This window comes from Notolepis coatsorum, assembly GCF_963971535.1.
Source record: "Notolepis coatsorum genome assembly, chromosome: 17".
Classification (NCBI taxonomy): domain Eukaryota; kingdom Metazoa; phylum Chordata; class Actinopteri; order Aulopiformes; family Paralepididae; genus Notolepis; species Notolepis coatsorum.
In genome coordinates this window covers 15,576,438-15,602,553 of record NC_140181.1, presented here as the reverse complement: position 1 = coordinate 15,602,553, position 26,116 = coordinate 15,576,438, and the positions used below count along the sequence as shown (strand labels likewise).

Below are 26,116 nucleotides of genomic sequence, written 5' to 3'. Positions count from 1 at the left end.
GAGAGAGTGAGAGAGAGAGAGAGAGCACTTAGCCCCAAAACCACGTGTGATGCGAGGGGCTTCGATCCTGGAGAGACCGGTAGACCCCGCCAAGAGGACCAGGGAGAGGAGCACTTAAGCCCCAAAACCATGTGTTTCTATGGAAACCCTCCAAAGGCTCTCTGCACTCTGCCTGAAGAAGTCTGTACCTGCGCAGTCTCTCTCTCTCTCTCTCTCTCTCTCTCTCTCTCTCTCTCTCTCTCTCTCTCTCTCTCTCTCTCTCTCTCTCTCTCTCTCTCTCTCTCTCTCTCTATCTATATATATATCTCTTCCTCTCTCCATCTCTCTCTCTCTCCATCTCTCTCTATACCTCTTTCTCTCTCCATCTCTCTCTCTCTCCATCTCTCTCTCTATACCTCTTTCTCTCTCCATCTCTCTCTCTCCATCTCTCTCTATACCTCTTTCTCTCTCCATCTCTCTCCATCTCTCTCTCTATACCTCTTTCTCTCTCCATCTCTCTCTCTCTCCATATCTCTCTCTATACCTCTTTCTCTCCATCTCTCTCTCTCTCTCTCCATCTCTCTCTATACCTCTTTCTCTCTCCATCTCTCTCCATCTCTCCATCTCTCTCTCTATACCTCTTTCTCTCTCCATCTCTCTCTCTCTCTCCATCTCTCTCTCTATACCTCTTTCTCTCCATCTCTCTCTCTCTCTGTCTCTCTCTCTCCATCTCTCTCTATACCTCTTTCTCTCTCCATCTCTCTCTCTCCATCTCTCTCTTTATACCTCTTTCTCTCTCCATCTCTCTCTCTCTCCATCTCTCTCTCTATACCTCTTTCTCTCCATCTCTCTCTCTGTCTCTCTCTCTCTCCATCTCTCTCTATACTTCTTTCTCTCCCCCATCTCTCTCTCCACCTCTCTCTCTCCCTCTTTCTCTCCCCCATCTTTCCCTCCCTCTCTCTATAGTATAGAGTCTATACCCTCTCTCTCATTCTCTATACCCCCCCCCCCCACACACACACACACATACACACATTTGGTCCCTTTTCGTGCCTTCCCCCCCTCCCTCCCTAATTACTTTACTTGAAATGTTAAATTCTAAACTGCACAAGTTGTTATGAAGTCATGTTGACTCAGTGAGACGCAGAAGCTTGCGCACGACAAGGGGGGGGCGTGCAGAGTTCGCTTCGTACGGGAAGTGGAGCGTTTACGTGGGAAGAGGTCGTAGCCTCAATTTCCTGTGATATTGCAGCGATTCATCACAGATAGGAATCTATTAGCTCCGTGTTTTTAACCCTTTCACTGCCACACGACAGCCGGTTAACCCTTTCACTGTGACAATACAGAAGGTTAGCCCTTTACTATCACACAACCGACGGCGATGCGCCATCATTAGCATCATTAGTTAATGATGCTAACGATGGAGCATCGCCGTCGGTTGTGTGATAGTAAAGGGTTAACCTTCTGCCGTGTGGCAGTGAAAGGGTTAAAACACTCTGCCCGTCGCTGGAGACAACCGCTGGGCGACATTACAGATGACGGTTAATGGTCGTCTGGTGCCGTTCTATTGATGCTCTCTGAGTATGAGATCGATGTTGACTCACCACCGTAATCCGTGCTTTTTCACTACCTGGCTTTACGAGTTGATCTGGTCGAGGCTAATACTTGAATTTAGGGGGTGCAATAATAATGTTTAAGTACCCAGGAGCTAATGCCGAACAGAAGACAAACTAGAACAGCTGGTGCTGTGAAGGAGGAAAGGAGAGACAGATAGTAAGAACATAATAGAACACTCACTGGGTCTACAGTATGTCAAGCAGGGTTATGAGTTATGACAGATGGTAAGAACATAATAGAACGCTGGGTCTACAGTATGTCAAGCAGGGTTATGAGTTATGACGGATAGTAAGAACATAATAGAGCACTGGGTCTCTACAGTATGTCAAGCAGGGTTATGAGTTATGACAGATAGTAAGAACATAATAGAACGCTGGGTCTACAGTGTGTCAAGCAGGGTTATGAGTTATGACAGATAGTGAGAACATAATAGAACACTCACTGGGTCTACAGTATGTCAAGCAGGGTTATGAGTTATGACAGATAGTGAGAACATAATAGAACGCTGGGTCTACAGTATGTCAAGCAGGGTTATGAGTTATGACTAGGGATGTCCGATATTATCGGCCTACCGATATTATCGGCCGATATCGGCATTAAAATGTGATATCGGAAAATATCGGTATCGGTTTAAAAAAAATATATAATAATTTTTTTTTTCTTTTTACATTTCTATAACCTTTATTTACCCAGGCAAGCAAGTAAGAACAAATTCTGATTTTATTTATTGTCAAAAGTATGCATAATGTTGTGTTAATTCCAGAACAAGAGATATGTAATGTTAATTACCTGAAATTATTAAATGTTTTGGGGGGGGGAAACCCTGCATATATCGGTATCGGTTGATATCGGTATCGGAAATTAAGAGTTGGACAATATCGGTATATCGGTATCGGTAAAAAAGCCAATATCGAGCATCCCTAGTTATGACAGATAGTAAGAACATAATAGAACACTCACTGGGTCTACAGTATGTCAAGCAGGGTTATGAGTTATGACGGATAGTAAGAACACAATAGAATACTCACTGGGTCTACAGTATGTCAAGCAGGGCTCTTTTGTCCCCAGCTCCCTCTTCACTTATCTGTAGACGATAGCGTACTTGCGGAGGATTGCAAAACGGTGCTCATCACAACAACCAACCTACTCAGTTCTCATGACTTGAAACTAATACCAACCACCTGATGGCGCTACAAACACTGAGACTTCTCTTGCGCGGGTAGTGAGTGAGGTTGTCCTCTGGTCCAAAGGACATTTAGATGGGCTCCACCAGGGGTGTGTTGCTCATGGGACGCCGGGGTTGCACGCCGAACAACCGGCTCTGTGAGCAGAAGCACGCGTGCGCACATGCACTAGCGGTGTAATGGTACACAAAAACCACGGTTCGGTACGTACCTCGGTTTTGAAGTCACGGTTCGGTACGGGTTTTCGGTACAGTGGGGGGAAAGTTTGGCTTTCCATGTTCCACTCAGGGGTGATGTAGTGTGCAGTAACTAATTGTACTTGTAGGGCTGTCAACGAATATTCTATATTGAAATTAATAATCGATTGTCATTTTTTTTTATAATAATAATTATTTTAGATTGTGAAAAAAACAGCCCCCGGTGGGCGGTTGTTAGTGGTTAACATACCGTTGTATTCGTTCGGTACACGACTAGTCGACTACACAGCCGTTCGGTACGGTTACGGTACACACTGAAACGGTTCGGTACGGTACGGTTACGTGTACCTTTACACCCCTAACATGCACGGATGTGCACGACGCGCGTGCACACAGGAATGCGCTGCACTCGACTGATGCGCCAACTCGCCAAGTACCCACCCGGGCTACTTTGCATAACAATAGCGCAGGTTGTCAGGTGTGTTCAAATACGTTCTCAGATACATTCACACAAAACTTGTGAATGAAATGTGTTACATTCCATTCCTAGAGGCGATTAGGCATAGTCTTTAGTCTGTGCGCACACGAGGGACCATTTATGCGCATGCGCGGCATGGCGTCATTAACACTTTAGCGACCAAAGTCCCGCGGCGATTTATAGTCCAGAGGACCGAGCGTTGTCAACAAACCGATGTACTTTCTAACAGCTATATATATACTTTATAGTATTGCTATCTGTCCATTCTCATTGTCACTTGAGTGCATAAACCGTGCCTTCATAATGGCTTAAAGAAAATAAAAATCCATCGGTTGGTTATTCATTTTATAGCGCCGTAAATATAAGGTTTATCGCAGTTTTCGCCTCGTCTTTTTTCTGGGGAGCTAGATAATAGGCTAAAGGCTAGTCACGTTATATCAAACGCCATTTCTGCTGTATATATACGAATGAAATAAAACAAACTGCGTAGCATCCGGACTACTACAGAGCATCTATGGATGAAATGGGGGCAGCGGGGGACGCCGATTACAATTATTGATTAGCAATACAGTGTGCGTTCAAGTAGCCATTTTCACTGATCGATCACGTTGCGTTTTAAAACAATGTCCAATCCAGCTGTAATTTGGGGGAATAGTATCCTACCGTCAGCCCATGTGATCGCCGGCAGCATTTCGTCATTAGTCATCGGAATCTGGTAGATCGATATGTCCATTGGCTGATCATAAATCCCATTATTCCAGGCTGAAATCTGCGTTTGGTAACGTGATCAAAGATGGAGTATGTTCGGCTGGGATCGAGGCTCATATGAAACGCCCACAGACAGTAAAAAAAATTATTTTCAATCGCCCTCAATGATACTGCAGTGGAGTGATGGTGCCCCTAAGCGGATCTGGCCGGTATTGCATGTTTCGAAAATCAAATATGCGGGTAGGTCCTGCAAGTCGATCGGGGACGTTAATAGCGTTATTAATATGGAATAAAACAATAACAACTCGCCAAGAGTTAACTCGTGGCTCTGGTCCACAACGCATAGCACCGTAACACGTATAAACTCGTGGCTGGTCCTTAAAGTGTTAAAACACAGTGCAACCAGCGTTGAAATCACCAACGCGCCCCTGGTCTCCACTTTCTAAAGAGCACATCATATTGAACATAAATACCTTCTGGCACTTCTTTTGTCTCATCAAGAGTCATAGCTCCATCTCGTATCTGCTTGAGTACAGCAGGGTAAGTGCACTGTCCTTTTTCGAGCTCTGCACGAGTGTACAGACTTGTTAGACTCACTATAGGGAGGTGTAGTCTGACGTCACTGGGTGTTCCACCCGTATAGGGTTTTATCATTGGGAAAATGGATTATCGGCTATTGTAACAATTCTGCCGCATGGGAATTGAAAAGCTTTCCATTTTTGCACAAAATGAGTTCCCTTCTATCACTAACATTATTTTTTTAAGCATTTTTAGTTAATAGATAGATAATTTTTTTATGATTAATTGCGAATATTTTCATGTTGAGCTATAGATTGTGGATGAATATGCACAGAAAGGTACTGTACAGCATGCCAATGTCAATGCTTTATTTGTTTTAAACGAGACGATCTAGAAATGGGCAATGGGGAAATGCATTGTGTTCCAAAGAGGGTGGAACACGAAAAACGGCAATGACGTAACCACTACACCTCCCTATTACAGTCGGCCACTGTGGTGGGCGAGAGCGTCTCTGCAAGGCATACTCCTGTCTCGTTACTCTCACAGACTTGTTTACTCCTCTCTAGCTTGAGAGCAAGTTACCAAGCGGGTAGAAAATAGTCCAGGCAGCACAGCAGGGGTGCTTGACACCACAGGCACAGGATCGATGCACTCTGTTAGCAGCCAGGTCAGTCAGTTACAGTACCGTCTGTTAGCAGCCAGGTCAGTCAGTTACAGTACCGTCTGTTAGCAGCCAGGTCAGTCAGTTACAGTACCGTCTGTTAGCAGCCAGGTCAGTCAGTTACAGTACCGTCTGTTAGCAGCCAGGTCAGTCAGTTACAGTACCGTCTGTTAGCAGCCAGGTCAGTCAGTTACAGTACCGTCTGTTACCAGCCAGGTCAGTCAGTTACAGTACTGTCTGTTACCAGCCAGGTCAGTCAGATACACTCACTCCACTCCATTCACAAGAGGGGACTTTAAGTGCACCCGGTGTAAAGGAATTGACATAAAGCACCGGTCAGTACATGTATCAGTAACGCCCTGTATGAAGGAATGCCCTCCCACAGAGGTGTACTCAGAACATCTGGGCCCAGTTAGTTCAAAACTTTTAATCTCAATCAGAAGCTTGGATTCGGTTTTCTGATCGGATATCAAAGTGATCCTAATCCTGTTTTTTTTTGTTTTGAACTACCCAAAAATCCAAATCTGATCCGATCAGATAGGGATTAAAGGTTTTGAACTACTGGGCCCTGGGGATTGCACACACAGGGACTGGGACGTCCCGGTATCACGCAATATCTCAACAGGATACCACCTATGTCCATTGGGCGACACTCAGCCATCAGACACAAAGTCCCTAAACTCCACTGGAACCTTTGCTTTCTCTTGCACCCCAGAGTTACTGCACTCTTCCTCTTCCTCCTCTGGAATACCTGTTTCACCTTACTCTGAGGATCCACAGTGAGCGTGGACACTAGAGCAACTAAAGCTTAGCTTTCTTTCTCTTTGGGAAATAACTTCCAGCATTGGGACTTATTATGTCCAGTAGAAACACTCAGACCAATCTTGACCTCTCTTGCTTTACCTCTGTTTGATACCTTTGAGTCAGTGTTGTAGTCGAGTCATTAAATCTCGAGTCCGTGTCGAGTCTCGAGTCCCCAGTGTTCGAGTCCGAGTCCAGTGCGCTGAGGGTCTCGTTTTCGTCTTCCGAGATCCAGGGATTTAATTTTATTCAGTTTTCTGGATTTTTCTGAACCTTTTCAGAGACATCTTCATTTAAAAATCTTTAAATGTATTTATCGACTGACAGATTGGTAGTCAAATTCAAATGCACTTTTCAAATTCGAATTAAATTTAAATATTGAATTTTTTTCTGACAGCCCTAACACAGTGTACAGTCTGGGCCATAAATATTTGGACATAAACCCAATTTCCATTGTTAGCTCTGTACACAACAATGGATTTGAATTAAAATCAGGTGAATGGTGTAGGAATTACAACCATTTCTATATGTGCCTCACACTTTTTAAGGGACCAAATGTAATTGGACAATTGGTGCTCAGCTGCTCCATGGCCAGGTGTGTGTTATTCCCTTATTATTTTATTTACAAGGAGCAGATAAAAGGTCTAGACCAGGGGTAGCCAACCCTAGGCACGCGTGCCTGCATAGGCACACAGGGGCATTTTCATTGGCACAGGGGGCAGCATTAAAAAAATATAAAAAATAAAAAGTTATTATAATTATTTTTCTTTTTTTTGCTTTGAAATATTATAGTGAAATATTTTGCACTGTTGTCGCATTTATCTTGTTGAAATCCTCCCACAGGTTATTTTTTTTAAGTCGAGTATATCAAGGAGGCTTTTCTCTGTAGCTCAGATGTTTTGTTTGAAGGCTTACCAAACAAAGAGACAATCAAATCAAGGATAAAAGATATCCCCATGTCAGCTTGAAGTGTCGAGCGACGCATCAACGAAATGTCAGAAAATATCAGAGAACAGCAAACAGCTGGATTAAAAGATGCTCCGGTGTGCAGCTTAAAGTGACCAACTACAGCCCCCAGATAACGGAGCTCAGTAAAGCAAAACTGTTTGTCTGCATTGCACCCCCGCCCCAACTCAGATTTAGGGTTGATACAACCATCATAATAATATTGTTAATAATAACAATAACAATAACAATAATGATGTAATAATGTAAAAATTATCATAAAAAATACCTGATTATGAGAAATGTTTTTTACGATGCATGGAATATTGTTGAGGCACACTAGTTACAACTATATTTCAAACAGGCACTTCATGTCAAAAAGGTTGCTGACCCCTGGTCTAGACTCTAGAGTTCATTTCAAGAGTTAATTTCTGCTTTAAAGTGGATACTAAGTTATTTGTCCTCTAGATCACAGAAGGTGTATCTAAATGGCAGCCTGTCCAGTAGCAGAGGTCTAGGGTGTGGCGTTCCGCAAGGAAGTTGCCTAGGACTTTTGCTCTTCTCTGTATTTACTAATGACCTATCTGGGGCTACCAAATGTGCTACAACAGTTCTTTATGCAGATGATTCGGCATTGTAGTACGCTGCACCATCATGCAATGTACTTACTGAAGTTTTGAGCAGAGAAGTTGTGCATGTAGTATGTAATAGACTTGTCCTTAACATCTCCAAGACTAAATGTATTGTGCTGGAAACAAGGCACAGGTTATCTACAAATCCAAAGCTTCATTTAAACTTGTGTAATTCGGCAGTTCAACAAGTTGAAAGTACTAAATTCCTTGGAGTGATGCTGGATTGCACTCTGTCTTGGTCTCAGCATATTAATTATATTGTTTTGAAAATGGGAAGAGCAATTGGTATTTCCAGGAAATGTGCTTCTTTTGTTGCCTGTCCCCTTTTATGTCAGATAGTGCCATGTTTAGTTTTATGTCATCTTGACTATTGCTCTACAACAGGGGTCAGCAACCTTTTTGACATGGAGTGCCTGTTTGAAATATAGTTGTAACTAGTGTGCCTCAACAATATTCCATGCATCGTAATAATTTTTTCTCATAATCAGGTCTTTTTAATGATAATTTTTACATTATTACATCATTATTGTTATTGTTATTATTAACAATATTATTATGATGGTTGTATCAACCCTAAATCTGAGTTGGGGGGGGGGATGCAATGCAGACAAACAGCTGCATACAGTGCGACCATTTCACTCACATTTGCCCATTCATTTTTGGACACATCACACACCATCGGTGTGTGTACTGTACGTGTGCTGTCATAGATCCACCTACAGGCCTAATGGAGAACACCAGGAGAACACCAGGATGTGAATGGAGGGTGAATGTGAGGTATATCGTGTAAATAAGTTTTGATTGATTGCAAGACTACACTGTAAAAAAAAAAAAAAAAAAGTTACCAGAACTTAAAAATATTGAGTTCAGTTACTATTGTTGTGGAAAGGTTGTTTGACACAGCAGGAGACGATATTTCCAATTGTAACAAATAGGTAATTTATTTAAGAAAAGAAGTTCGTTAACAGCAAGAGCTATGGGTCAAAGATGATCGCCACAGCTTGAACAAAAACACTCTGTCCTGGAACCCTTTGCCTGTCCCTAAATCCCCTCTCAGTCCTGCCCCCATGACAGATATGATGACGTGTCACATCATGTCAGATCTGACATGACGTACATTAAGATGATACGTAGATTTAACATTTGGAGAGAAAGAGAACATGAGGAGAGATAAGCAAGATATGATATCCACACACGATATGATGTAAAACATTAAGAACATGAAGAGAGAGTGAGATATGTGTGTTTGTGTGTGTGTGTGTATATGTGTGTGTGTGTCTGTGTGTGTGTGCGTCTGTGTACAGACGTGTGTGTATTGTATGTGTGTATTGTGACACAGGGAATGTGTGTGTGTGTCGGTGTGTATGTCTGTGCGACTGTGTGTGTCTGTGTGTGTGTGCTGTGTCTGTGTGTGTGCTGTGTATGTGTGTAAGAGAGAAAAGACACAAGATTAGAACACACGATATGATGTACTGACATGTCCATCTGCTATCTTGAGGCCGTTTTAAGAACATCAGCCAGACTGTCGCCCTAGTGTCTTTGAGCCCTGCTAGTTGACCTATATTAAACTAGTCAAGACTAACCCCTTTCCTACCTCCACCCTCGTATACACATTTTCCCCAACATTCCCCCATTTGGGGCTATCCCTAGTCCCACCCAAATCATATAACCAAGAAAATGTGAACGTCTAACTAAACAAGAAACCTTACTTCATTCACTGGACCCCTAACGGACCAACAAAGGCTGACTACCGTTCTCACAATAAACACAAAACCGCTCAAAACAAGAGTAATAATAAAACATCAAAAAAATAAAAAATAAAATACCCCAATTTATAATCCTAACCTGACAGACAAATCCCCCCAACCTCCACCGCTTACCAAATGAGCCACAGTTCCGGCCGGAAACCGCGACTCTCATCAGGGAAAGGAGAAGTTGACCGTCAGAACTAAACATAGAACATCCCTCCCAAAAAAATGACATTGTCTCTTCCATAACATTGAGTCCCAGTGTCCATCGCTCAGCCCCCCTTCCATGCCCACGCCATAGTCTCCTCACCGTATTGCCAAAAGTCACATTTTGCCAATACAGCAACCACCACGCCACACCTCCAGTCCTCGTAGAAGCATGTCCCCATGCCTGGACGGGAGGCGCTGGTACCGACCTCACCACGTGTCCCCCCATCTTCGACGGGAGGTGCCCATCTTGCCCACTGCGTTAGCCCCCCCCTTTTGTCCCTCCAGTCCCCAGAACCGATCCCCCGACCACTTCTTCTCAATGCTTCCTCAGGCTCAGAACCGACACTCTGCCGATGCCCCTTCCCATTCCGGTTTGACCAGGACCACAAGTAAAATAAACAAAAAATAATAAAAAAATAAAAAACAATGCAATGATTTTCAATGGTTGCAATCTCTATGCCGAAGGATCATTAGAAAATCAGACTAAAATTCCTAGTTAAAGGAATAAACCAACAAAACTGCGCTCAGACCATCCCCCGTCACTCTTAAAGGAAAGAACCAACAAAAAGAAAATGTCCCTACCTCACCATACCCCTAATCCTCTATCCCCTCGTCTCCCTCTAAGGCAGCATAAAGCTGAGGATATGGCCCGATTTGTGGCTCAATCTCTTTCTGTCCCACCATCAGCATTTGGCTCGTTACGTGTGAAGTTACCAGCCTACCCAAGAGAGGCATACCACAACAGAAAAGGAGAACCAATATCAACCCTGCCACCCCGATGGATATCCCCGTCTGCATCACTATGCTTCCCCACTGTCCCAATCTTTCCAACACCCCACTCCCCCACCATTCTTCATTCCGGCCAGAATTCCCCCTCAATTCCTCCCTGTGATTGGTTCGGGACAGGCTCAACTCTCCTATCTACCCCCACAACCCGATGCTCGTTAGTATAATGGTAAGTATCCCCGCCTGTAACGGGGGAATGGTCAAAATCAAAAACATGCCCTTGCGGTCCTACGGGAAACACCCCGTTTGGTTGTAGTCTTATCTTCTCCCCCCCTTCCTCGATGGAGGGAAAAGGGGGCGCCTGATTCTGAGCCTGGTCATGAAAGTCTGCTGGTACTTGAGCCTGAGCGGGACCCCGTGGGACTCCTACCCACTCAAACCCGTCATCCTCAAGGACGGGTCGACCGTGACGGTTCTTAATGACGTCGTTGTGCCCGGCCGACCGTCCGCACACTGCTGCCAACATCTGCGGGAGCATCAGCAGGCACTGCACCTTCCAGTTGCCGTCTCGGACCCTCCATGTCGGGTTCTGCATAACTGCGATCGATTGTATCCCCCAAGAGATCGCCGCTGGCCTTTATGCAGTGATTGAAGTGGAACCAGGTCGCTGATCCTTTGACTTGGACTGCCGTTCCAGTCGATCGGATCACCTCGTACGGGCCCTCTCTCCGGGGTGATGACCACTTTCTTTTGTGGACCTTTACGAAGACCAAGTCCCCAGGGATCAGTCTCGGTTTGGTGGCTTCCTTCTCCGCCTCCTTCTCCCCCTTTCTCTCCTTTCTCTGCTCCTGTCGAAACACAGCTTCATGTATTTTAGTCACTTGCTGAAGATATTTTTTCAGATCTTGCTCAAAAATATCTAATGCCGGGCCCCTAGCCAGGTGTCTAAATGGCGGTGCTGGCATGCTGCGGCCTGTAAGCATTTCATGCGGTGTTAGCTGTGTTTGGCGGTTTACGCTGCTTCTAATAGCCATCAGAGCAAGCGGCAAAGCATCAATCCAGTTAAGCTTAGTTTGCATACAGATTTTCAACAGTTTGTTTTTAATGACCAGATTGGCCCTTTCCACCTTCCCCTGCGACCCGGGACTATAGACACAGGAAAGGCGCTGTCTTATACCTAATTTCTGCATCAGCCCTTTAACCACCTTGTCGATGAACTCGCGGCCATTATCGCTTTGTAATATCGTGGGAATTCCAAATCTCGGAATGACCTCGCGACACAGGAACTTGATCACTGTGTCCGCGTTCTTGTGTTTAGATGGAATGGCCTCAATCCAGCGACTAAAGCAGTCCTCTACTACCAGGAGGTATCGTTTGCCCTGCACTGGCGTTATCATGTCTGTATAGTCCATAATCAGATGTCTGAATGGTCCCTCAGGGAGGGGTGTGTAAGCCGCCACTGTCGGTACTCCTTTGCGCACATTGCCCTGTAAGCATGTTAAACACCTGGCTAGTGTAACGTCAATTTGTGCCTGAAGCTTTGGGGACCAAAATCCCATTTTCGTGATTCGTTTCAGGGTCTCTGCTCTTCCACAGTGATCAACACCATGAGCCTCAGGTATCACTAAGGACAGAAGATCGATGGAGGCGACTATCAAACCGTTATGACTCCTCCACAGACCATCTGCCCCCCTTACAGCCCCCCTCTCCGTCCACGACTGTTTCTCGGCCTGCGTGGCTGAGTCCTGAAGATCACTCAAATTATCCTCAGTTACCTCAGTCGTCAGTTCGGCCGCAAACATCAGAACAGCCGTGGACGGCACCGCAGCCGCCGCCTTCGCGGCCTCGTCCGCCGCGTTGTTTCCCGTCATCACAAAGGACAGGTCTTTTCTGTGTGCCTGGCACTTTACGATAGCAATGCTTTTGGGCAACTTTACAGCCTGAATAAGCGCCACAACCTGCTTGTGGTGAAGGATCGGTGAGCCGTCCGATTTCTTAAAGCCTCTTGCCTTCCAAATGGCCGCGAATAGGTGGCATACGCCATGCGCATACGCAGAGTCTGTAAAGATGTTAACCGTGCGATCTTTAGCTATTATGCATGCTTCTGTTAGTGCTATTAGTTCTGCAAGCTGGGCCGAACATGGTTGCATGCATTGTTCGGCCTTTCTTGTCAGTGTTTCTCCGTTAGGTTTGCACTGTACGACGGCGTATCCTGACCTTAAATTTTCCCCCTCCCGATAGCAGGACCCATCCACAAAAAGTGAGAGTTCTGCTATCGCGAGCGGGTCGACTCCCAAATCAGGACGGAGTTTCACGAAAGCCTGTCGCTTCCACCTCACACTCATGCGGTTGACCCTCGCTCGGGAGTGGTACCAGATCCGCCGGGTTACTGCCGTGGCATGTTTTTATCGTAACGTCCGAGTACTGCAGGAGCCTCATGTAAGCCTGTTGCCGTTGGCTGGTCAGAACAAATTTGCCTCTTTCAATCAAGTTTGCCAATTTGTGATGTGTCCAAATGCAAATGTCATATCCCATTGTCATGGCCGTTGCCACAATCATTTGATTTCCCCCCGTCGCATTCTCTGGGCACCCCTAGTGATTACCCCCTGGTTTCGGGGCCCTCCTGTCTCCCCCTGGTCGTGGGGCCCTTGTGACTCCCCCTGGCGCACGGGTCTTCCATACTCCGAGCCGGGACGGTATGGTTGCCTACATCTCATTTCCCTGTGTCCCTGCATGCCGCAGTTCCAACAGTGGAAACGGGGAAACTGTTGTTCGTTCCCCGGTCCCTGTGTAAACCGTGGGCCTGATTGCCCATTCCCTGCCTGCCGCCTGGACGCCTGGTTCTGTGAACTATAGCCATAGCTTCTCACTACCTGAGGTGCAGGCGGGGGTCCCTGGTCCTGCATGGGTGGAGAGGTAGCAGATGACACCATTACTGCCTGCAACCTCCTTTGGGGCTGCAGTTGTTGCTGAGTTAACTTCCTTGAGTCATTTCTATCCTGATCCCTGACTTCCTGCTCCTGAGCCCTTTGCTTCTCCACACTATGTGTTACATGTGCACAGAACAAAGGATAAGTCATGTCCATTAACCCCACCACGTCTTCCAGTCTATTCTTAACCACCTCTGGAAGCCCTCTCATCACACTTTCTCTAAACATCGCTCTCTGCAACGGGTCAATTTCTGGATTGTGTCCTAGCTCACCTCTCCACTCCTTCAGTATTTTGTTCACATAGCACATGTTCACCGGCAATTGCGTGACATAAGGTGGGGATGTTGGTTTCCCTATATCCGTCTCTCTCTGATTTAGCGCTAAAGCTTCCTGCCTGTATGCTCTCCCCTTCTGGGCGTAGAGCTTCATTACCCCCAACTCTTCTGTCCTCTTTTTCAACCTCTTTTTGCTGCTGTCGCCTGGCTTATGGTTACGAATCATTACATTCATCTCTTCGCATATGTCGAGATCAAAAGTACCTCCGGAAGGCCATTTTGTGTCCCCGGCCTTTGTACGCCTCTGCCAACGGACACCAACCTCGAGAATTAGGTTCTTTATCAACGGGTTGGTGTCCAACAGTATGTCCTCTGCTGTATGCATCGTTGTTTAGTGTGTATATGTGTTTATTGTGTTGTGTGTGTGTGTGTGTGGTTGTACTTCAGCTACTACTACTCTACAACTACACTCCAGGAACAACAGTTAACCTAGATCTACTCTCTCTACAACTACTACCAGGAACAACGGTTAACCTAGATCTACTCTCTCTACAACTACTACCAGGAACAACGGTTAACCTAGATCTACTACCAGGAACAACGGTTAACCTAGATCTACTCTCTCTACAACTACTACCAGGAACAACGGTTAACCTAGATCTACTCTACTCTCTCTACAACTACTACCAGGAACAACGGTTAACCTAGATCTACTCTACTCTCTACAACTACTACCAGGAACAACGGTTAACCTAGATCTACTCTCTCTACAACTACTACCAGGAACAACGGTTAACCTAGATCTACTCTCTCTACAACTACTACCAGGAACAACGGTTAACCTAGATCTACTCTCTCTACAACTACTACCAGGAACAACGGTTAACCTAGATCTACTCTCTCTACAACTACTACCAGGAACAACGGTTAACCTAGATCTACTCTCTCTACAACTACTACCAGGAACAACGGTTAACCTAGATCTACTCTCTCTACAACTACTACCAGGAACAACGGTTAACCTAGATCTACTCTCTCTACAACTACTACCACTCAGTGTGTGTGTATGTGTGTGACTGTGTGTGTGTGAGTCTGTGTGTGTGTCGGTGTGTGTGTGTGTTTGTGTGTGTGTGTGTGTGTGTGTGTGTGTGTGTGTGTGTGTGTGTGTGTCGGTGTGTGTGTGTGTTTGTGTGTGTGTGTGTGTGTGTGTGTGTGTGTGTGTGTGTATTGTATGTGTGATTGTGTTTGTGTGTGTATGTGTGTGTGTGTGACACAACCCGCTGTCCACCGGGACACAGGAATGTGTGTGTGTGTGTGTGTGTCGGTGTGTGTGTGTGTTGTGTGTGTGTGTGTGTGTGTGTGTGTGTGTGTGTGTGTATTGTATGTGTGTGTGTTTGTGTGTGTGTGTGTGTGTGTGTATTGTATGTGTGATTGTGTTTGTGTGTGTATGTGTGTGTGTGTGACACAACCCGCTGTCCACCGGGACACAGGAATGTGTGTGTGTGTGTGTGTGTCGGTGTGTGTGTGTGTTTGTGTGTGTGTGTGTGTGTGTGTGTGTGTGTGTGTGTATTGTATGTGTGTGTTTGTGTGTGTGTCAGGAGAGAGAGAGAGAGAGAGAGAGAGAAGAGAGAGAGAGAGAGAGAGAGAGAGAGAGAGAGAGAGAGAGAGAGAGAGAGGAGAGAGAGAGAGAGAGAGAGAGAGAGAGAGAGAGAGAGAGAGAGAGAGAGAGAGAGAGAGAGAGAGAGAGAGAGAGAGAGAGAGAGAGAGAGAGAGAGAGAGAGAGAGAGAGAGAGAGAGAGAGAGATATGGCTGTGAAGGAGAAGGGAAGAAGGGCTTTTTATGCCATCAAAAGGAAAATTCCAATTGACATCCTAATTAGGACCTGGCTCAAAATTCTAAATTCCGTAATAAATCAAATAATATTATATGGCAGTGAAGTGTGGGGTCCATTAACTAACCAAGATTTCCCAAAATGGGAAAAACACCCATTAGAAGTACTGCATGCAGAATTGTGCAAAAACCTACTTAAGGTCCACAGACACACTGCCAATAATGCATGCAGGGCAGAACTCGGCCAATACCCCCTAATCATTCAAATTCCAAAAGCGAGCCATAAAATTTTACACACACCTCCAATCAGTGACCCCCACTCCTACCACTACAAAACCCTTCAGAGCCAAGAGATGAACCCAGATAAGAGTCCCCTCTGCCAGCTAGTCAGAAATCTCTGCCCACAAATGTCTCAGGACAGATACCAAAAAATCTGGCCCAACCAATAACTTCAAAACAAAAAGAAAACTGTATAGAATAGTGGAACAAATCAACCAAATCTCAAAGTAAATTAGAATTCTATTTGACACTAAACAGAGAATACACGGTGGCAGAATACCTGATCACTGTGAATGATATAAAATTAAGAAAGACATTGATACGGTACAGACTGAGTGGACATAGTCTAGCCATATAAACAGGCCGTCACAGGCAGAACTGGCTGCCCAGAGAGGCCAGGCTGTGTTCACTTTGTCATCAGGGGGATGTTGAGACAAAACCTCACTTCCTACTATACTGTGAGAAATACAAGGATCTAAGAGAAGTTTTCTTCTACAAAATAAACAAAATTGATCCACAGCTCATCCATCTCCCCGATAACCAAAAGCTGCTACACATATGCGGGGAGAAAAGTCAGTGCCCAGCACCAGCTGCAAAACATGCAGACGGCCGTCACACAACAAGAGAACAAGCCCTGTAAATATACGTATCTGGGTGGCCACATCTGCAAAACGACTACCCGATCGAATGACCACCCTGCAATTTAATATGTTTCTGTTGATTGTTTTACTTATCGCTAATATTATGGTATGTTTTACTGCTTAATAATATATATGCCACCGCTTGTATATTGGACCTGACCTGGCAACAGTATGTTGATATTTCATGCCAACAAAGCCTACCCGAATTGAACTGAATTGAATGAGAGAGAGAGAGAGAGAGAGAGAGAGAGAGAGAGAGAGAGAGAGAGAGAGAGAGAGAGAGAGAGAGAGAGAGAGAGAGAGAGAGAGAGAGAGAGAGAGAGAGAGAGAGAGAGAGAGAGAGAGAGAGAGAGAGAGAGAGAGAGAGAGAGAGAGAGAGAGAGCTATCTCTCTTGGCCGAACGCCCAGAATTAGCTATCTTTAGCAGTTTTTGTTTTGAAAACTTGAGAGTCTTATCTACAGAGGACAGAAAGGCACAGTTATGTGTATATGTGGAGAGTGTCGTGTAAAGAAATCAGGAAAAAGGGAGATGGAGAGAAGAATGTGACCAGAGGTCGAAAAACATGCAATTAAAATCGATTAGTGGCCGCTACTGTTAAAAAAGGAATCGCCTCCAGTGTAAAACACCTCACCGTGTTCGTTTTAGCCGTCCTTCCCAGACCTCGTCAATACAGTCAGGTCAACTTCTCCCTCCCGCAGAAACTCTGACGGATATATATATAACAAGCTCAACGCTTACCTTTTTTTTGTCGACAACCGTCAGAATTTCTACGGGAGAGGTCCGGAGCTGGCCGTGTGAGGGGGCCCGGCAGGGCGGTCTACAGGTCAAGGGTCACCAAATGTTGTGGAAAGGTTGTTTGACACAGCAGGAGACGATATTTCCAATTGTAACAAATAGGTAATTTATTTAAGAAAAGAAGTTCGTTAACAGCAAGAGCTATGGGTCAAAGATGATCGCCACAGCTTGAACAAAAACACTCTGTCCTGGAACCCTTTGCCTGTCCCTAAATCCCCTCTCAGTCCTGCCCCCATGACAGATATGATGACGTGTCACATCATGTCAGATCTGACATGACGTACATTAAGATGATACGTAGATTTAACATTTGGAGAGAAAGAGAACATGAGGAGAGATAAGCAAGATATGATATCCACACACGATATGATGTAAAACATTAAGAACATGAAGAGAGAGTGAGATATGTGTGTTTGTGTGTGTGTGTGTATATGTGTGTGTGTGTCTGTGTGTGTGTGCGTCTGTGTACAGACGTGTGTGTATTGTATGTGTGTATTGTGACACAGGGAATGTGTGTGTGTGTCGGTGTGTATGTCTGTGCGACTGTGTGTGTCTGTGTGTGTGTGCTGTGTCTGTGTGTGTGCTGTGTATGTGTGTAAGAGAGAAAAGACACAAGATTAGAACACACGATATGATGTACTGACATGTCCATCTGCTATCTTGAGGCCGTTTTAAGAACATCAGCCAGACTGTCGCCCTAGTGTCTTTGAGCCCTGCTAGTTGACCTATATTAAACTAGTCAAGACTAACCCCTTTCCTACCTCCACCCTCGTATACACATTTTCCCCAACACTATGCATTAAGGTTTTCAGTTTTCAATCCATAATAAGTTAACAGAAAAATAAGTACACAACCACATTATTTCAACCTAATAAAACTATGTTTATTGTAATTGTTTTAAGAACACAAGTTGACTTGGTAATACTCACATTTTGAGTAAAGAAATTGCTTTTAACATGTGCAATGTTCAATGAAATAGAAAAATAAATAATAAAATGTGTTGATTAATCCCACTGGTCACAATGGTGACCGTAATAATGTTTTTGTTATAAGGCTCTGCAAATGTTACTGAATGATGTAGCAATGTATTTCCAGCTAAATTGAAATAATAAACAAATAAAGGGTCTCAATTAAATATGTGGTAGTAAAAAGAACCTGTGGGAGGATTTCAACAAGATAAATGCGACAACAGTGCAAAATATTTCACTATAATATTTCAAAGCAAAAAAAAAAAAATATTATAATATTTTTTTTATTTTTTTTATGCTGCCCCCTGTGCCTATGAAAATGCCCCCGCGTGCCTATGCAGGCACGCGTGCCTAGGGTTGCCTACCCCTGCTCTACAATGTGGTCATCTGCTGCCAGTGGTGACCTCAGGAAGCTCCAGGTTGTCCAAAACAGGGCAACACGGTTGGTACTGGGCTGCTCACTAAGGTCTAATGTGAGCCGTATGCATGCCCGCCTCTCTTGGCTTAACGTTGAAAATAGATTGTCTTTTAATACACTTGTGCTGTTCAAGTTGGTCATGAGCAGTAAAACTCCTGTTTTTATACATAAACAGTTTATGTTTATAGTAATACTGTGCATGATCATTACACTAGAGGTTCCAGTAATGGGCAGCTTGAATTACCAGGTCCAAAAACCAATGCTTTAAGGAGATCTTATATTTTTAGATCATTAACTCTTTGGAATAACCTGCCTCAAAACCTCTGCTGCATTTATAGTAGATTCACTTTTAACCATCTTAATTGTTAGTTTCATTATGCATTGTGTGTTGAGTACTGACTTTTTTTTTTTTTCTTTTTTTTTTCTTTTTTTTCCCCCTCCATTTTCCTCCGATTTTCTCCCATCCCAATGTTAGTCGTATGCCAATTCCCAGTCCCTTCCTGGTCGCTGCGCACTTACCCCCCCACAGTCAGATCATCTGGGAGAGTGGAGGCTACCACGTGCTTCCTCCGACACACGGATTCTCATCGAGAGGGCGTAGCGTGTGGGAGGACCACACTATCCCCCTCGAGTCCTATCCGCGCTTAGCAGGCGCCCCGACCGAACTGTAGGAGTCGCTGTTTACAACGACCCGGACCCACCCCGCCAGCTTCTCCCACCCTCTAATACAGCCAATTGTATTAGTGCAGACGGCCAGCCAAGCTGGTGACAACCCCGGAGCAGCTCCGGGGCTGGTGACGAACGCAATCTCCGCTCGGCCACCTAACCGCCCATTGAGTACTGACTTTTAATCATTTTGTTTTGCAATAATAATTGTTTTTGTATGTTTTTTTTTTGTGGACCGCAGGAAGACTAGCTGGTTGCTATGGTACCAGCTAATGGGGATCCGTAATAAAATCAAATCAAATCAAACTGTTTATTTGCATTTTGAATCTGATGCTGTCAACTCTCAATATGAGGTCCAAAGAGCTGAAAAACCAAAACAAACCCATCAGGGAGATAACAAAACAACTGTTTGGTACATTCTTAAAAAGAAAGTACGTACCGGTGAGCTCAGCAACACCCAAAGACCTGGAAGACCACAGAAAACAACCGTGGTGGATGACAGAAGAATGTCCGTGGTGAACAAAAACCCTTTCACAACAGTTGGCCAGATCATGAACACTCTCCAGGAGGTAGGCATATCTGAGAAGACTTCACCAGAGTGAATACAGAGGGTTCACCACAAGATGTAAACCATTGGTGAGCCTCAAAAACTGATTAGAGTTTGGAACGGGTTCCCTTGTATTTATTGATGGTGTGACTGCTGACAAAAGTGTTTCAGGCAATATTACTATCTGCTAATATTCAGCCAAATGCTTCAGAACTCAGTGGACGGCGCTTCACAGTGCAGATGGACAATGACCTGAAACGTACTGCGAAAGCAACCAAAGAGGTTTTTAAGGCAAAGAAGTGGAATGTTATGCAATGGCCGAGTCAATCACCTGACCTGAATCCAATGGAGCATGTATTTCACTGAAGGAACTGAAGACCGTTGCAGTAGAGGCCTGGCAGAGCATCACCAGCGATGAAACCCAGTGTCTGGTGATGTCTATGGGTTCCAGACGTCAGGCATGTCATCGACTGCAAAGGATTTGCAACCAAGTATTAAAAGTGACCATTTTATTTATGGTTTGTTAGTTTGTCCAATTACGTTTGGTCCTTTAAAAAGGGGGGTGCACACATGTAGAAGCTGTTGTAATCCCCACACCGTTCACCTGATTTGGATGTATTTGAATTAAAGCTGAAAGTCTGCGCATTTCAAGTCCATTGTGGTGGTGCACAGAGGCGTAATTGTGTCCAAATATTTACATATTAATACTACAACTCTGTACATACATCTGATTAGCACTATTACTCAGTCGTACTAATTTATATATGTTATACCCAGTTTAACCACCTGTACATTGTACTATTGCACTTTGCTGTTACATTTGCACTCTGGTTGGATGCCAAACCTCTTTTTGTTGTACTGTACTTGTGCTGTATGATTATGACAATACATTTTAATCTAATCTAATCTGTATGATGATAATACATTTGAGGGGGCGCCAGGGTGGCGCACCACGTAACACGCAGCCGTCCCGGGTTCGACTCCCGGACCCGGCGACCTTTGCCAAATGTCTCCTCCCCATATCCCATCCTTCCTCTCTGCTGGGTCTGTGCAATAAAATGCCAAAAAGTATATCTAAAAAAAAAAAGATAATACATTTGAATCTAATCTAATCTAATATGTATGATGACAACACATTTGAATCTAATCTAATCTAATCTGTATGATGACAATTAGGGATGCTTGATATTGGCTTTTTTACCGATACAGATATACCGATATTGTCCAACTCTTAATTTCCGATACCGATATCAACCGATATCAACCGATACCGATATATGCAGGGTTTCCCCCCAAAAAATGGAAGAATTTCAGGTCATTAACATTACATATCTCTTGTTGTGGAATTAACACAACATTATGCATACTTTTGACAATAAATAAAATCAGAATTTGTTCTTACTTGCTTGCCTGGGTAAATAAAGGTTATAGAAATGTAAAAAAATAAAAATTATATTTTTTTTGAAAACCGATACCGATATTTTCCGATATCACATTTTAATGCCGATATCGGCCGATAATATCGGTAGGCCGATAATATCGGACATCCCTAATGACAATACATTTGAATCGAATCTAAAGTGTCACAACCTTTCTCCTTCATCTCCATTGTCCATGTATAGGTCGATATCATCCGCAAACGTCTCCACAAGGACATCCTCCACAGCCCTGTGGTGATGCTGAACTTCTGCCCTGATCTCAAGTCCATCGTCTCAGACCTGAGGAAGGTGCACGGAGAGTTCATCTTCCTCATCGACCGGAGCGGCAGCATGAGCGGAGTCAACATCAACAGGGTGAAGGTAGTAGCCAAATTCTTTATTTCAGAATATGGTGAAAATGTTATTTTTTTATCGCCCCATTAAACATTAAATATTTAGTTCATTAACTTCTTTGGGTTTTGTGGTGGAACCGGAGAGGTGAATTATGGATGTGAGCAAATCTTCATGGTTGATACAAATTCATTGTTAAAGCATTGATAGTCAAATAAAAATGTTCGTTTCAAGAGTTTAATAGAGGACCAAGAAGAACCAAGGACCCCCCAATTAAATTCTGTGAGCTCGCCTTTAAGCTTTCTGGGAAAAGGGGGGCGGGGTTGTGGGGAGGGGTGAACAGGTGAGGAGTGTGAGGGGAGAGGAAGAGGAAGATACAGGGGGAGACTAACAGTTACACCTTTAAGAGCAACAACTAACAGTTAAACCTTTAAGAGTAACAACTAACAGTTAAACATTTAAGAGTAACAACTAACAGAGTTAAACCTTTAAGAGCAACAACTAACCAACAACTGAGCTCTGACTACCTGAGACCTACCTGAGCTCTCACTACCTGAGACCTACCTGAGCTCTCTCCTGATTGGATAAAGTGGGAAGGGATACCAGACAATGTATTTTGTGTTTACTGCAGAGTGGAGGGACTGGGAGACCCATGTTACTGACCAGACACCATACCAGTGATGGCTGTCAGAATGTAGAGCTATTATTTTAACTTGTAGACCACTTATTTTAAACAACAAATACCACTTAGAGGACCTTTAACTCCTGACAAACAAGAAATGTCCAGTTACTGTTTTAAGTGAATGTTTAGTGGATGCTGAATTATTGTGACATAATGAATAATGAAATATAGACAACCCAGACACAGTGTAGCGCTATTACAGTATACCATTTATTTATTTATTTATTATTACCATTTATTTATCTTGACAGCCTAGAATAGGGAAGTGCTTTGGAAACTCCTAGGTCACTATGGCCCACCCTCTAAGATCATCAACCTAATAAAGAACATGTACCAGGATTTCAATGGCCGGGTGATCTGCAAGGGCAAACTGTCAGACACCTTTGTCATCACAACAGGGGTGCGGCAGGGTTGTCTTCTTTCTTCTTTGATTTTCCTCATTGCCAGTGACTGGATCATGAGAAGAACAACTGAAAAGCAACGGACAGGAATCCAGTGGACCTTGTTTACCCAGCTCGAGGACCTGGATTTCGCAGACAGCCTTGCACTAGTCTCTGAAAACCACACACACATGCAACAGAAGACAGATAGATCAATACCGGAAAAACCAAGACCATGAGGTTAAATCCAAAAACACATGATCCAATCACACTGAGGGGAGAGGCCATAGAGGACGTGGAGCACTTCACCTACCTAGGGAGTAACATCAGTAGGGATGGAGGAGCAGACAGGGACATAGAGGCACGCATCAGCAAAGCACAGGTAGCATTCAGGATACTCAGGCCAATCTGGTTGTCCAAGCAACTCTCCAACAACACCAAGCTACGGATCTTCAATACCAATGTGAAGACTGTCCTGCTCTACGGCTCTGAAACGTGGAAGACTACCGAGGGCCTCACAAGCAAGATCCAGGTGTTTCTCAACAAATGCCTGCGCTACATCCTCAAGCTGTGGTGGCCCATCAAAACCACAAATGAAGAGCTGTGGAGGATAACCAACCAGGACAGCATAGCTACCACCATCAAAAGGAGAAAGTGGAACTGGATAGGGCATACCCTTAGGAAGGACTCAAACAACATCACTAGACAAGCCTTGGACTACAACCCACAGGGGAAGAGGAAAGCCGGTAGGCCGAGAAACACCTGGAGACGTTCCACACTCCAAGACCTAAAGAACATCGGAGTGAGCTGGTTAAGAAGCAAAGGCCCGGAGTGAGATGGAGAGCTCTGGTGGACGCCCTATGCCCCCCAACAGGGTAAAGAGGATTAAGTCAAGTAAGTCGCCATTTAACTGGTCCCTAACACTGTTGGATGTGATTTATCTTGAGATATCCACGGCGCGGGTGATTGGGGTGGGGCAGGCTGGTATTGACCTGTGGTTTGCAACAGCTGAGAAGGTCAGGACCGCCGTGTGCGGCTGAGCGGGGTTGAGGTGCTTGTTCGGGGGAGTCCGGCGGTCTCATGGGAGGGGGAGGAGGAAATCTCTTGTCTGTCTTGTCTTTTGTCTTGTCCTTCTTAACTTTAACTGGGGGAATTTTATTGGGGGGGAGCTATTTTGCTATTTTGCTATTTCTTCACTGTTTGGGCACTTTTGCACGGTTCCTGTGAGTCTATGGAACACTCTGTAGGTTTTAGTTTTTCGGAAAGGTTCATTGTTTTGTATTTCTGGTCGGGTACTCAGGGGCAGCGTTTTTCTACCTCAGGATCTTAAGCCGTTTTGAGGCTGGGCTCCAACCACTGTGTGGCCTGGTGACAATTGCCACATTGTTATGCAGCTGGAAATCTCTGACATCACTGATATGCACGTTTTGAGATGACTCAGTTTGGTGAGGGTGAGGGATGTGAGGGGAATTGGAAGAGTGCTCCAATATGAGAATTAGAGACATAAGTGTTATTGATATAGAGCCACACGGCCGGGAAACGGTACTGAATACTGGGAAAGGCCAATTGTAAGATAGTACCCCTTTAAATTAAAATGTTGTACTCTGTTTTTATAAATTGTTATTTCTTTTATTATTATTGTTCTGTTATCTCCCTGTGAAGTTCTGTGTATTGTTATTATGGTTATTGTATTGTGTTGTCTTGTTTTCATGTTAAGTAATAATAAAAAAAAATTGATCAAAAAAAAAGTAAGTCGCCATTTATTTTAACAAACAAACAAAAATACCACTTACAGCACATATCGCCAGGTCTAGTGGAGAAAGTATATTATGCCAGAACCACTGAAAGGCATCACCGGCATGGTGCCCTTTCACTCCTGTTCCGGTGAAATGTTCCACATGAATCTGCAGTGTCGGGATGCTGGCTCTCTAGAGGAGAGCGCTCGCCCATCAACCTGACCTCATTAGCGCCCGTTAAAAGGGCTGAGTAGCAGGAGCGACAAGACGTGCTCTCAGAAAGGTCAATACTGCGTGGATTCCGGCAGCCCCGGCGAGTGGTTGAGTGTTCGCCTGGTTTTCTGTCTCATTTCACCTGCATCTCTGTCGGTGTCTCTCTCTCGTGCTTTGTGTTGGTGTTTCATCGTCTCCCTCTCAGGAGGCCATGGTGGTGATCCTGAAGAGTCTCGTCCCCGGCTGTCTTTTCAACATCGTCGGCTTTGGCTCCGCGTTCAAGGCGCTGTTCCCAACGAGCCGCAGCTATGAGGAGGTATTGTAACTCGGTGTCGGGCAGTAACTTAGTAACACATTACTGTAGTTCAAGGTGTCGGGCAGTAACTTAGTAACACATTACTGTAGTTCAAGGTGTCTGGCAGTAACTTAGTAACACGTTACTGTAGTTCAAGGTGTCGGGCAGTAACTTAATAACACATTACTGTAGTTCAAGGTGTCGAGCAGTAACTTAGTAACACATTACTGTAGTTCAAGTGGTCGGGCAGTAACTTAGTAACACATTACTGTAGTTCAAGGTGTCGGGCAGTAACTTAGTAACACATTACTGTAGTTCAAGGTGTCGAGCAGTAACTTAGTAACACATTACTGTAGTTCAAGGTGTCGGGCAGTAACTTAGTAACACATTACTGTAGTTCAAGGTGTCGGGCAGTAACTTAGTAACACATTACTGTAGTTCAAGGTGTCGAGCAGTAACTTAGTAACACATTACTGTAGTTCAAGGTGTCGGGCAGTAACTTAGTAACACATTACTGTAGTTCAAGGTGTCGGGCAGTAACTTAGTAACACGTTACTGTAGTTCAAGGTGTCGAGCAGTAACTTAGTAACACGTTACTGTAGTTCAAGGTGTCGGGCAGTAACTTAGTAACACATTACTGTAGTTCAAGGTGTCGGGCAGTAACTTAGTAACACGTTACTGTAGTTCAAGGTGTCGGGCAGTAACTTAGTAACACATTACTGTAGTGCAAGGTGTCGAGCAGTAACTTAGTAACACGTTACTGTAGTTCAAGGTGTCTGGCAGTAACTTAGTAACACGTTACTGTAGTTCAAGGTGTCGAGCAGTAACTTAGTAACACATTACTGTAGTTCAAGGTGTCGGGCAGTAACTTAGTAACACATTACTGTAGTTCAAGGTGTCGAGCAGTAACTTAGTAACACATTACTGTAGTTCAAGGTGTCGGGCAGTAACTTAGTAACACATTACTGTAGTTCAAGGTGTCGGGCAGTAACTTAGTAACACGTTACTGTAGTTCAAGGTGTCGAGCAGTAACTTAGTAACACATTACTGTAGTTCAAGGTGTCGGGCAGTAACTTAGTAACACGTTACTGTAGTTCAAGGTGTCGGGCAGTAACTTAGTAACACATTACTGTAGTTCAAGGTGTCGGGCAGTAACTTAGTAACACATTACTGTAGTTCAAGGTGTCTGGCAGTAACTTAGTAACACGTTACTGTAGTTCAAGGTGTCGAGCAGTAACTTAGTAACACATTACTGTAGTTCAAGGTGTCAGGCAGTAACTTAGTAA

General features: G+C 44.4%; 1 protein-coding gene across 1 annotated transcript in view; it reads left to right on the top strand.

Annotated features, from left to right (window-relative positions):
* Positions 1-26,116, top strand: part of vwa5b1 (von Willebrand factor A domain containing 5B1) — a gene marked incomplete at both ends in the record, with an annotated part of 142,186 nt that overhangs the window by 18,052 nt on the left and 98,018 nt on the right. The window contains 3 exon segments of the mRNA XM_084333349.1: positions 19,749-19,777; positions 21,378-21,554; positions 24,741-24,851. Coding sequence (XP_084189475.1) covers positions 19,749-19,777; positions 21,378-21,554; positions 24,741-24,851 — 317 coding nt within the window.